Source organism: Oryzias melastigma, linkage group LG16, assembly GCF_002922805.2.
Source record: "Oryzias melastigma strain HK-1 linkage group LG16, ASM292280v2, whole genome shotgun sequence".
Classification (NCBI taxonomy): Eukaryota; Metazoa; Chordata; class Actinopteri; order Beloniformes; family Adrianichthyidae; genus Oryzias; species Oryzias melastigma.
This window is the reverse complement of record NC_050527.1, coordinates 8792730-8805405: the sequence shown is the minus strand read 5'-3', so window position 1 is coordinate 8805405 and position 12676 is coordinate 8792730. Positions and strand designations below refer to the sequence as shown.

At 37.0% G+C, this 12676-nt stretch overlaps 2 protein-coding genes across 4 annotated transcripts in view; one reads left to right on the top strand and one right to left on the bottom strand.

Moving 5' to 3' along the window:
* Nucleotides 1-8563, top strand: part of sgk2b (serum/glucocorticoid regulated kinase 2b) — a 10502-nt gene extending 1939 nt beyond the window's left edge. The window contains exons 2-14 of the mRNA XM_024268286.2: nt 2697-3069; nt 4483-4552; nt 4767-4842; nt 4943-5012; nt 5132-5157; nt 6294-6351; nt 6431-6514; nt 6604-6735; nt 6880-6992; nt 7272-7494; nt 7570-7725; nt 7796-7885; nt 7980-8563. Of these exons, the coding sequence (XP_024124054.1) occupies nt 4525-4552; nt 4767-4842; nt 4943-5012; nt 5132-5157; nt 6294-6351; nt 6431-6514; nt 6604-6735; nt 6880-6992; nt 7272-7494; nt 7570-7725; nt 7796-7885; nt 7980-8141 (1218 nt within the window). The 5' untranslated portion in view covers nt 2697-3069; nt 4483-4524 and the 3' untranslated portion in view covers nt 8142-8563. The remainder of the gene's footprint in view (nt 1-2696; nt 3070-4482; nt 4553-4766; nt 4843-4942; nt 5013-5131; nt 5158-6293; nt 6352-6430; nt 6515-6603; nt 6736-6879; nt 6993-7271; nt 7495-7569; nt 7726-7795; nt 7886-7979) is intronic.
* LOC112143994 (transmembrane protein 244) lies at nt 8209-12564 on the bottom strand. Of its 3 annotated transcripts, XM_024268287.2 has the most exons (6): nt 11999-12564; nt 11608-11693; nt 9242-9315; nt 9020-9145; nt 8901-8945; nt 8209-8820 (listed from the first exon to the last, which is right to left on the bottom strand). In XM_024268287.2, the coding sequence occupies exons 1-6, from the start codon at nt 12029-12031 to the stop codon at nt 8726-8728; spliced, it is 459 nt and encodes a 152-aa protein (XP_024124055.1). In that variant the 5' UTR covers nt 12032-12564; the 3' UTR covers nt 8209-8725. The 3 variants fall into 3 exon arrangements, with proteins under 3 accessions (XP_024124055.1, XP_024124056.1, XP_036071676.1); XM_024268288.2 differs by lacking the exon at nt 11608-11693; XM_036215783.1 differs by lacking the exon at nt 8901-8945 and having other exon boundaries at nt 8326-8820.
* Between the last annotated feature and the right edge of the window lie 112 nt (nt 12565-12676).

The following is a 12676-nucleotide window of genomic DNA, read 5'->3' as shown; positions in this document are numbered from 1 at the left end:
GTATTTTTGAAAAAACAAAACTTTAATGAATGTGTAGAATAAAAAATAAGAATTACTAATATCCGACGTGCAAATACTTTAGATTGGAACAAATCAAAGCAGGACAGAGAACACTCTTGAGAACACTCTTCCTGCCTGAGATGAATAAGTTCTCTCACAAAAGAAATCCATGAAAGTCTTTGTTCTTATGATAAAGATTCTTGTACTGAAGCCACAAAAAAGTAATTGAGAAGCTGTGAAAGGCTTTAATCACCTTTTAGGACAAAAGAAGGTAGGTGTTCCAACAAACTGGAATAGTGGGAACAATTACATTTTAGAGCGAGACTTGTGGTGCTAAGAGTGAACAGGATTTGGCCAAAAATCCAAATGTCCAGATATCTTCTTGTTCCATCAAGTCAATGGTTTTAACTATATAATGCACCTCTCAATTCTTCAGAATTCATGCAGCTTTTGTAGAACACCAAGATTTGCAAAATGCGATTGGCATTTATGAAGTATGTGGACTAAGATCTAAGGGTGGCAGGTAGGGAGAGGCCCACATCTAGGTTGTCCATATAGGGCATATTTGATAGACACAGTCACGCTTCTTTCCACCAAAATCTGCAAGAAACTTCATGTGAAGACAGTCCAAGAGATCTTTGAGAGAGAGATATCCCAGCTCTGTTCAAGCCTGAAAGTTGCACAGGGGAGTCTCATGCCAAGTCTGGCACAGGGCCATTACACATGATGACAGCTAAGTGATGAACTGCCTCAAGGCTAATAACCCTTCTGCAGTCTGACACTTACACCAGCACTTATAAATGCAGTGACATCAACCCGCAAAGTTCTGACATCTGAGTTCAATAAGTGAACCATGAGATGTGAAGGTGCCAGTGACCTGGATCAGCAGTGATGTTTCCTTGCTGACGTTGTGACAATTAATCTTAGACCTCATCATATGCTATGGTCGTCCTTCCTCAAGGCTGCACTTTTTAAAAGACTTAACTGTATTTTATCAGTGAAAGAAGGAAAAACTGTGGTTTGGAACATTAAAATGTGAGAATAAAGCCAGTTGAGTATGGCTTGATTGGGAAAACTTCCAACTGGACAGCTGAAAGACGTCTTTGGGTGAGTCCAAAAGCAGACCATAAAAGCCTTCTCTGATGCAGCTGACCTGGTTGGCTCTAGATTAGGAGGAGGGACATCAGCTTGGCTCCAAAGCTGGACTAGCAGTTGGGTGTAGGTGGAAGTAGAGGGGATACACTTGAGAGGCCAGATGTTGCCTTTAAGCTTTGAATGTGATCTGAGCAAATCAATAGAGTTTTATAAAGTGGTTGAAGGTACTCTTTCAACATAACAAGTCCCTTTTTCATCTTTGTTACAGATAAAATGAAGATGTTTAAACACCTATTTCTAATTTTGAACTTCAGTTTAGTCTTCACTGCTCTTTGGATGTATCAAGCGAATCCAAAAAAACTGTAGTCATCTTAAAAATAGTCTTTCTTCTTTTTCATAAGCTGTAAGGACTACAAGAAAAAATGTGATCCTAAAAATGCCTTTAGTTTTCATATATTAGATGTAAACTCTGCACTTTGAGGATGAAAGCTGTTTCAAACACTCATGCGGTGCTTTTCAAACTAACAAGTCAGACTTTAAAAAGTTGTTCTGTGAAGGTGGACTTCGTCTTGGTGCTTCTTTCTATTTCGATCCCTTTTTTGTGTCACATAGCAGGCTGCTTGCTAGTGTGGTGGTTAACACAATTGCCTCACAGCGAGAGGGCCTCACTGGGTTCTTCCTGTGTGAAGTTTACTTGTTCTTATTTCAGTTTTGTTTGGGCACTCTGGCTAAAAACATGCTCATAGGTTAACTGACAGAGTTATCTCTTAGGTGTGAGAGTGTGGTCATGTGATGAACTGGTGAACTGTCCAGACTGTACACTTAGGTGGCTAGGATAGGCTCCAGCGACCTCTGTGACCCTCCACAAGATTGAGTGAGTTTAGAAGGTGAATGGTGGTTTCATAACAAAATAAGTCTTCTGGTAATATTTTTAAAAATAATTTAATTACAGTGTCAAAAAATTACTTTATGTCCTTATGATCCAATCAAAACATGTGAAAATCACTCATTTGTATAAACACAACTTGAACAATCACATATTTATCTGGTCTGTTTAAATTTACACTTTTGTACCATACGTTTCCACTTTTGGATTTGTATTTTCAGTTTGTAAATGCACACATTTTCATGTTAAGCTTTACTTTGAACATTTTATTTTTTTAAGTTGATATGACTGAAAGTTTGCCATGTATAAGATCCAACACCCTCAAAAAATGTTTCTCAATTAAGTAGAAAACTTATGTACATCAGCTGAGACAAAAAACAAACCTAGTTTAAATTGATTTTTGTGTTCTTTTTTTCAGATACAATCCTACTAAATATTGGATAAATGTACTAAATACAATTTCAAACTATTTCCAAAAGTAAAATCAAAAGAGTTTTTGGCTCAAAGGGAAATTTGTGTCAAATTTCTAAAGATTTTATTTGTTTTAAATCTTAAACCTAATACAAACTTTACTTTTTCATTCCAAAAGCTACACTTTTGGAATGAAAAACATACGTCTTTATCCTTGACCTGCTTTGCTCACTCACGTGGCAGAACGTAGCAAAAGTGTTAAGATGTTCAGGTTGTGTTCAGTGACATCTGCTGCATTCCTTAGGGGTGAAACCGGCTCTGACCTGTTTCCAGGCAGTCAGAGTGATGGGACGACACATCTGAGACCAGACTGAGGGTTCGTCAGACCAGCATAGGCTGGTTCACGACGCTGTGACGCAGGAGAGGGGAGGTTTCTACTCTTTCTGGCTTCCCCTGCCAGAGACACCGGCACTGAAAAAGAAAGGAACCTCCTTCTGTTCCCGTCAGAGGATCGATTTTCTGCAGCAGCATCAGACCCCGAGCCCTCTCTGCCCTCTACTCCATGCTTCTAAAATTAGACCAGAGAGACACGGGGACTGACCAGATGTTATTGCACTTCACGTTTGAGAAATCGCACTGCATTCCTCAGACATTCTTTCACTCTTTCCCACATTCAGGTATCTTGAATTTCTGGAGTTTTGTTGTCTTTCAACATTTAAACTTGTTCATCGTGCTTCATTCTCTTTACATAACCTAGGAATCTGTGTACCAGTGACAGACCCACCCTGTGCTCTCTTCATTCATTATGTAACATGTTGATGCCACAGTTTGACTTTGAAACTCTCAACTAAATGCTTTTAAATGTCATTGTGAAAAATGAGGTATGACCAAACAAAAGAACCAGTATGGAAACTTCAGTTAGGATTATTTTTAAATGATTTTTGTCATTTAATTACATTTCCAATGAAAGAAACTACCACCATATCTTTTTCCAAGTAGAGTGTAAGCTAAAAAAAAATTAAGACGGCATGTGTGAATCACATTTTGTTCAACGGAGTGTGCTGCTATGTTGCACCACCTTGTCACTCAGAAAAAAAAGCCAGGAATTTTTCACTTACTTTAAGGCAGAGACTCCATAGAAAGGCAAACTCTCTTATATATTGTCATGTGATATGAAAATGTGAACCACCTATCCATAAAATTTGAACCTTCTATCCATAAAATCAGTTTAAACTACCATGATCAGCTGGGCATGGTATAATGAAGAAGTCTTGACTCTATGTATTTTTATATAATGTACTTATATTTAAATATATGACAAAATGAAGAAAAACTTTGCAACTAATCCTGCTTTTTTTTATCTATATCTATATATTCTATATCTTTTTTTAAGGTGCCAACAAATGTCTGAAGTGGTCCTGATCATTTCCGAAGCATGACAGTCATGGCACATGATGGCAAAACTCCAGAGAGGGTGTCAGCAATTTACATGTTGGAACTTTCGTTTTAAAAACACAACAAGTATCCGACAAGTTCGGTCTCAAAAACTAAATAAAATGTTTTTAGAGCCTAAATAGTAATCTTTTGTTTGTTCCATTTAAAGTCTACATGTAAAGAAAAATTAATTATTTCAGAACAAATATCACTTTTTGTTAGAGAAAAATAATAAAAGAAGGGAAAAAAAATAAAATAAAAAAGAAAGAATTGGCATAAAGGTCACTTCAGTGACCACGTAATAACTGGCATAGCTTTGGGCAGCAGTTCCTCTTTGGCATTTTCTACTCTAGTATGCTGCATTCAGGAACCGAGTTACACAATGGGTAAAACACAACAACTTTTCTTTTCGTTGCATTTTATGAACCAAACATACCACTTAGAATTTATTTACAAAAATTAGGTAAAATATAATAAAAATAATAGTAAGAAAGTTATTTTTAGACACGACGTTGCTATCTCTTGAAATAAAAATTCAAATTTCCGAGGGACCATGAAAGCAACCGTCAGGGTATTCATCGTCTCCTGCGTCAACAGTTCAGTGAGCAGGAGGACAGTGGAAGAAGTGACTCTCCTCTACTCTGGTTCTTTTTTAGAGGAAAACTGGAACTCAAGAAAGACTAATAACTTATGCAAAAATGAAAGGACTTGTTGCTTTTTTTTCAGGTACGTTTTTCTTTTTTTTAAATCTTAAAGTACTATTAGGTGAAAAGTGAAGGATGTGAAATCTTGATAATGTTGATGTGACTTAATATTATATAGAAAGAGACAAATATATGATGCTTAGCCATAATAAATGTTTCCAAAATAACCTTCAATTAAAAAAAAAAAAATACAGATGCAACTTTGATTGAACTATTAATTGCCTCATCTTTTACAGCTCTACTCAAAGGGAAAAAGGGTGCATTCAGTGACCTCTTGCACAAAGTTGCTCACAGCAAGTTCTTCTGCCAGCAGTAAGCAATCAAGAAAATTCATTCGCTAATGATTTTTTTGTTGCGTTCTTTTGCTTAAAACAAAATCCTCATGTGCTCTTTTTGACCTTCTCATTAAAAGCCCAGAAACTCAGAAACATCTACGGCGAAAAAGCAAGTCAAAGAGAAAAAAGGCAGAGAAGGCAACCCTGGTGAGTTCACTGTCCATGGAAAAGTTCAACAAGAATGTGCTCCTTGTTTACAAGAGATGAAATTTAGTAGGCGTTGACCTCCTGACCCTCATACCCATGTGTGTTTTTTTTTTTTTCAGAGCTCAGTGAACACGGACTCTCCACTGTAAGTATGTTAGATATATTTTTTTGTCAACACCAATTAATTTTTAGGTTTCAAAAAGTTCACACAAAGCACAGAAGTTTGTGAACTTTACAATATCGCGATGCAACCTGCAGCACTTTAGACTGAATTAACGTCCAAAACTAATCACAGAGTGGCAAAAATAGTCTCTTCAGCTGCAAAAAAATCACAGGTGGTCTACATTTCAACTCTTATTAAGTGTGCGCTGTTGGACTAAAAAAGGCAAATTTTTACTTTTCGCGCACATTAGACCAGGTTCACTTTAAACTAAAATTTTATGAATACATAAATAATCTGAACCTCTTTTGTAACATTGGTTTATGTCTCTCTATTTCTATTTTAAATAATTTCCCACCAAAGACTAAATTTATTTCTATATTTTGTATTTATCCCCTAGGCTAAAATTGGCTTTGTATTTTATATTTCAGTTGCTCAGTTGGCATCTAGACCAATGATGACCATCTCCGTATTAAAGTAACACTAGTTCAATCTAGATTACATAATTTCTTAGAAGATGAGAGCATGTAGTGCTCTCGTGTTATCTCAGGTCAGAATAACTATAAATAATACACTTTCCGAGTACAAATCTTTTTTATTAACCCATATCTTCTGGGGGGAAATCAACAACTTCCATGTGGACATTTTTTAACTAGTTCACTGGTTCACCGAGTTCTCCTACGTAAAAAGATGGGAGAGGTTAATATTAGGTACACTTCAACTGGGAAAAATAGAATTAAAAAAACATTCCAGGGAATCACATTGATGGATCTTCAATGATTATATTGATAGTGATTATTGAGGAGAATAGAAAAGCTTCCTCAAGAAGTAATAGGTCTGTAATGGGAAAGATTATTGCTGGTTTGTTGGTGCAAAACACTTATTTTCTGCACCATATATATGTCAACATCACATCTAAATCCTTTTAAAAATGCACACCTTTGGCTTTTTTATAGATCTAAAAAAAATATAAAGTCCTTTGATACATTTTTATTGACAATTCTAGCATGTACTAACAGTTGTAGTCCCATCTTAAAAGTAACTCTATTGACTAAATGAACTGTTTTATTCTAAATCTGTTAAGGAATGGTAATAAAGTTTACTTTTATTGCGTTATCTAGGACAACACCTTCAGATTTTGAATTCCTTACAGTTATCGGCAGTGGAACATTTGGAAAGGTATGTTGTTTTTACTCATTTATTTGTTATGCTTATTTTTATTATATTTACTGGAATAAGAAGACCTTTTGAATTGCAGGTTCTCCTGGCAAGACACAGGAAACAAGGTGGATACTATGCAGTAAAAGTTCTGCAGAAGCAGATGATCATCAAGAGGAAAGAGGTCTGTCTGTCCTACAGACTTTTGATTGTATCGTTTGCCTGAAAAGATACTAACTGTGTACGTTGGCTTTTTCTTTTTTTGTTTTGCAGCAGAAACATGTGATGGTTGAGAGGAGCGTGCTGCTGAAGGGACTTCAAAATCCATTCCTGGTGGGACTACATTTTTCTTTCCAGACACCAAACGCACTGTATTTTGTCCTGGACTATGTAAATGGAGGAGAGGTAAGAGTGAAAAAAAATCTGAAATCTTGTTTTAAATATATTTTTAATTCGTTTTATTTTACAAGTTTACAAACACAAAAGCAGACCTTTTGATTTATCTGCAAAAAAGGTGAAAAAGTTTCTTTTTTGTCTCTAATTTTTCAGCTTTTCTATCACCTCCAAAGGGAAGGCTCATTCCCAGAACCCCGAGCTGCTTTTTACACTGCAGAGATGGCTGCTGCACTGGGTTACCTCCACTCTCTTCAGATTGTTTACAGGTACAAATACATCCATGCACAGTCTTGGAAGTCTTTCCCATCTTTGCTCTCTTTCTGTCTCAATGTTTAATTTAGCTCCAGAATTCCTGATTTATTCATGCAAGCTATTCCCCAAAAAGTGCTGCAACCATGTCGACCAACACTACATTAAAAAATGATGATGTTAATTGAGAAGAAACAAAAAGTAAATCCAAGGGGGGCAAAAATGGAGTTTATTTGAGCTAGTGCGAGCCCAAGAGGATTAAAACAACACTTTTGTCTAATGTTTTTCCCATGTAGAGACCTCAAACCAGAAAACATCTTGCTTGACAGTGAGGGTCATGTGATGCTGACAGACTTTGGTCTTTGTAAAGAGGGTGTGGCCGTCGGTGAGATCATGAACAATACCTTCTGCGGCACGCCGCAATATCTGGCTCCAGAGGTGCTACAAGGCCAACCGTACACCCCTGCAGTGGACTGGTGGGGCCTTGGAGTTGTGCTTTTTGAGATGCTCAGTGGAATGGTGAGTGTTGATGAGATCTTTTCCTCGTTGGAATCTCTGTCTGCAACTTCATCAAACTTCTTCTCTGTGTTCTAGCCTCCTTTTTACAGCCAAAGAAAAGTGGAGATGTTTGAGAACATACTTCACGCTCCTCTGCAGCTGCCTAATGGAGCTTCTAGAGCTGCTCAGTCACTGTTGGCCGGTTTGTTGGACAGAGAGGTTTCCAGCCGTCTTGGAGAGAAGCGTGATTTTGTAAGTGCATGTAAAAAAAAAAATAATAAAGGGGTAGCTGTGATAAATATTAACTCTGTTGTCTCATCAGGAGGAAATCCAGGAACATCACTTCTTTGCTTCCATTAACTGGGATGACCTTCTGGCCAGAAAAGTTAGACCTCCATTCGTCCCAAACGTGGTACAAATAGAACTTTCCTTGTTTTTTTTTTGTTTTTTTTTTTAAATAAAAGCAGATTTTCTACAGTGAGATTTTATCTTCATCTCCTCTCCAGACCGGTCCGGGTGATGTCAGCTACATTGATCCTGAGTTCACACTACAACCTGTTCCTGCCTCTGTGAATGACAGGTGTCAGGCAGCTTGTGCCAGCGACGCCTTCCCTGGATTCTCCTTTATCAACTCAGAGGAATGTGTGGCAACAAACTCTCTTTTATAGCAGCCTCAAAACATCTGCATGTTTGTTGACATGTTTTTTTTTCATATTGTTTGCTGATATATTTATATTTTTCTAGTTTGACTTTTTTTTACATGGATTTGTATTGCATGTTTATTGATGACTTTGTTCATGTTTGTGGGTAATCTAGCCCATATTTTAACAAATTAATGTAATTGGAGCATCATCCATGAAAACAAAATGTTATTTTTTATTAATAATAATTTATTATTTTTTTTACATTTTACATTTATATTTAAAAAACATACAGTGTAAAGAAAAATATTCATCTATACATTCACATCTTACTAAACGCTGAAAGACCTTAATACTGCATAGTGACAGAAGAAGTGCATTGCAAGCAAACACACCACAAGATGCCATTCTACTGGAAACCATTAAACACAAACTGCAGCCGTCCTTGACATTATGTCTGATGTTGTGTCTTTTTTTAGTGACAAACAGAGAAAATCTATCACTGTGGAGAATTTAATGGCCATCTCGGGGAGAAGAGCATCTGCTCCGATCCTTTTTGTCTCACTTCACAAGCCAGCTTAGAGACTATAAACAGAATTGCCTTTATGGTTTCAGTACAGGCTGAAGGTCACATAGCTTTCATCATTCTGACACATGAAGTAAGAGATCAGCTGACCGTTGCAAATCATCAGGAACAGGCCACTACCTGAAAAAAACAAACGAAAAACATTTAAAGCAGCTTTGAATGACACTTTACATTAAAAGGTTTAGTGATATTTGTCTTACCCAAAGCCAACCACCATTGCCACACCATGGGAACTTCCAACATTACTGTGACAGAAACAGAAGAAGCCCTTTACAAACCCATGTTATCATTTAACTGTGTAAATAGGATAGATACTCACCTAGACTGGTGATTATTATATGAAGGAGTGTGACAGTAAGGGCATAATCCCATACTTGCTTCTTAACCACTGCAGCAAAGAATAGACCACTGCAAAAGTAGGTAAGCTCCAAGGACAAGAGGTTAACTGTGGGACACAAATCAGGAAAAAAACTAAACAATCTGTGCAAACATTATTCGTTTGTGCTATAGGGGCTATGTTGGATGTTTTCTTTATGCTCACCTAGATATTTGGAGTTAGAATCAGCAGGTTCAGTCTTAAAGTCAAACGGAATAAGACCATCAAAGTGATTTAATCTAAAAAAAAAAAAAAAAAGATTTAGAAGAGTCAGCCATGTTTGTTGCATGCATGAATTTGGACGTTCGGATCAGAGAAAACAGATTGCAAATGCATGACAAAGTGAGTTTCATCAAAGGATTTATATTCCTCAACTAAAGAGGCCCTTAATATAAAGTACAGAATATATTTATTATATGAACGCTTCAAAGCATTAACACTACAGTGATTCTCCTGCTCCTTTCCGTACGATTTTGGGCATGTAAAAACTTGCCAGTAAAAAAAAAGTGTATGCACTTTGGGACCATTGTTTACAGTAATTTTTAAATAATTTGGCAATAAGCTGTTATACTAGCATTATGCTAGCTCATTTTGATAATTTGGCATTTACTGAGGTTTTTTAATGCTAACTTTATTAAATATTTTAGCAACATGTTGGAGATTTTTGTCTAATTTGTTATCTACAAAGGTTGTTAGGCTACTTTTAAGTATAGCTAATATTTTAGCAACAGGAAGGTTTTTGACTGATTTTACTGAGGACTTTTAGGCTATCTTGGAGTTTAGCTAGTATTTTAGCAATGTGCAAGCTTTTTAGCAATGTACTAGCTTTTCAGGCTAATTTGGCATCTACTAAGGTTTTTTGGTCTAATTTATAGTTTTGCTCATATTTAAGTAACACACTACATGCTTTTGCAAAATTGCCATGTATTGAGGATTTTTAAGCAAACGTACTAACACTTTTTCAGAAATTTAGGCCAACTTCAGCCAGTAGTCTTTCATAGTTCTTTAACAAAATTTCAAGCGTTTAGGTAAATTTTGCATTTTGCAAATAGCTTTTGCATTTTCTGCAAATCCCTTCAGCAATAAGGGTAAATTGCTTCAGCATTTTCAGCAACCAGATTTAGCAACAATTTTCACACTAGCATTATTCCAGGTAATGCAGATTTTTTAGTTATTAGTGAATTAGTGAATAAGGCATATTTTTGAGAATCTAGATTCAAAACACCAAAAATTAACAAACTATTGCCATGAAACATTGCTCCAAGTGGTTATCATCATCATATCCTTCTATGATCAATTATTTAAAGACCCATTCCAGTGAAAATTGTGTTTTTGTTGTTTTTTTAACATTTTCCTGTAGCGGTTTTCTCATAGTGGGGGACATATATATTTAAGAATTTAGGATTCAAACTGCGTTTCTGAGTTTCTTCACTTATATTGTGATGAATCAGTAGCAGATGAAAAAATACAGTTTGAAAAAGCTCTCAGTCATGATGTACAAACTGAAATGGGCTGACCAAAGACTCCCTGCTCCGCTCCGTTCTGATGCATCCACTTGCAGACAAATAGACCCATTAGGGTCTTGGTTTTCCTCATCCGAGCTGGTATTTGGCTCAGAACTGAACGGTTGGATAGCTCCAATACGGCTCAACATTTTTGTTGCACCGCTCATGTTATGTTGGGGTTGTGAAGGGCTCTAAGCAATGGGAGAGATGATGAGAGGAGGATTACGTCTGCGCTAACAGTCCTGCTTACAAGTCGGTGGCGAGTTTCTAATCACTTCTGCCACTCAGCACAAATTTTGTTCTAGAAAACAATAATTTGTTTAATTTTATCTAAAAACTGCATAATCACAGTTACAAGATCGCTGGAAAGGCTTTTAAATTGGATCAAAAGATGATTGGAGTGGAGTTTTATTGTCTGATCTATTGTAAAAGTGTTCCCAGTAGTTGTTTAATTATAATTATTCTGTTTTTGTAAAGATTTAAAAACGTGTCGTTTTCCAGGGCATAGTTTCTGCAGAGCAGCAGAAGCCGATTTCGTCTGAAATTTACCTCTGAGTCATGGAGTAAGCCTGCCCTCATTTCCCATGATCCCTACGTTTACACCCTCTCCTGATAGGTTAGAACTCCTCAAAACCTGAACCTGACATTACTGGTGCAACATAAATGGGGAGTTCTTTCAGAGCTTTACAGCTGAACCGTTTTGAGTAAAATGCCAGCTCGGACGAGGAAACCGAAGATAGATCTACTGGTCTGTAAGTGGATGCTTTAAAATGGATCTGACAAAGCTTCCAGCGCCTACATCACTGCAACAAGCTTTTGTGTGTCTTAGTTGCCTACTCATCCTGATTCACAACAATTTGAATAAAGAAATACTAATTTTTAAGCTTAATTTGCTTTAAATATGTCCTTCATCATGAGAAAAATACTACAAGAACATGTTAAAAACAGAATTTTCATCAACAATTCACTTGATTTCCCCTCCTGTGTTCCAGCAGCAGTAGTGCGCATGCGTGTAAATGCCCTCACCTGAAGGCACCAAAACACACGCTCCCGATCATGTAGAAAAGAGAATAAAATATGAGCAGACAGAGCAAGAGATTGAACAGCACGGTCTGTAAGAAAACACAGGAGATTTACATATATTTACATTTTGTTGTCAAGTATTTCACGTCCTGAACGCGAGAAACCTGCCGGTTTGTAGGCTAATATAGAGAATAAAATGTTAAATAAACCAATATAGCCTTCGCCTTACTAAAAGCGGCTATAACACAAGCCAACCTTCAATATGTAAACCTTATAATAAACACAGAACGCAACTGTGTCAAATTATGATAGTATTTCACACATTGTTCTAGGCTCGAAAAGCATCGTATTTAGTGAGCTCCATCCTCACAGCACAGCTACGTCATCCTCTTACCTTTGAATCGACCGCGTTGCCTTTGAATGCCATCTCATGATTTGCACTTGACGCCTTACTGGAAAAATATAGCAGAAATGCAGACTGCAGCAGACGCCGCTAATCCTCCACAGGCTGGACTCGGTGCGCCATCTAGCGGCAGAGAGGAGATATGTCGGCGGCGCCGCTACACGCCGCTATTACAGTCGAGCTGAACTCATGTCATCTCGTGTCAGGGCGACCTTTGTGAAAATACAAAATAACAGCTTTCTGCAGTGCTATTTCATATTATTCTAATATCAAAAAATATTTTGTAAAAAGCGCCGCTACCAGTCAGGGTAATATAGCTTCTCTCTACATCTAAAAAGAAGGTAAAAACGCCAAATATGGGGGAAAATAATCCGGGTTAGCAGCTTAATATTTAGTACTAACATGGGATAAATAGTGGCAGGACTTTTAAACTACAAATAAACAAGTAAATCGACCTTTCAAGTTGAAAAACTGATAATAATCGACATTTTGTGGTAGCGGCTTTTAAATCAAGCTTTCAGTAAATATCCGGGGTTAGTTTGGTGCAGTAATTTGTTAGGTTCGGGATGGCCAAACTTGTACAAACAGGACGGGATGTTTTGAGCCGTAGAAACGACTGGACTCGTGTTAAAGAGACCAAACTTTATATTTTTAGGTAGTCCTTTCGCT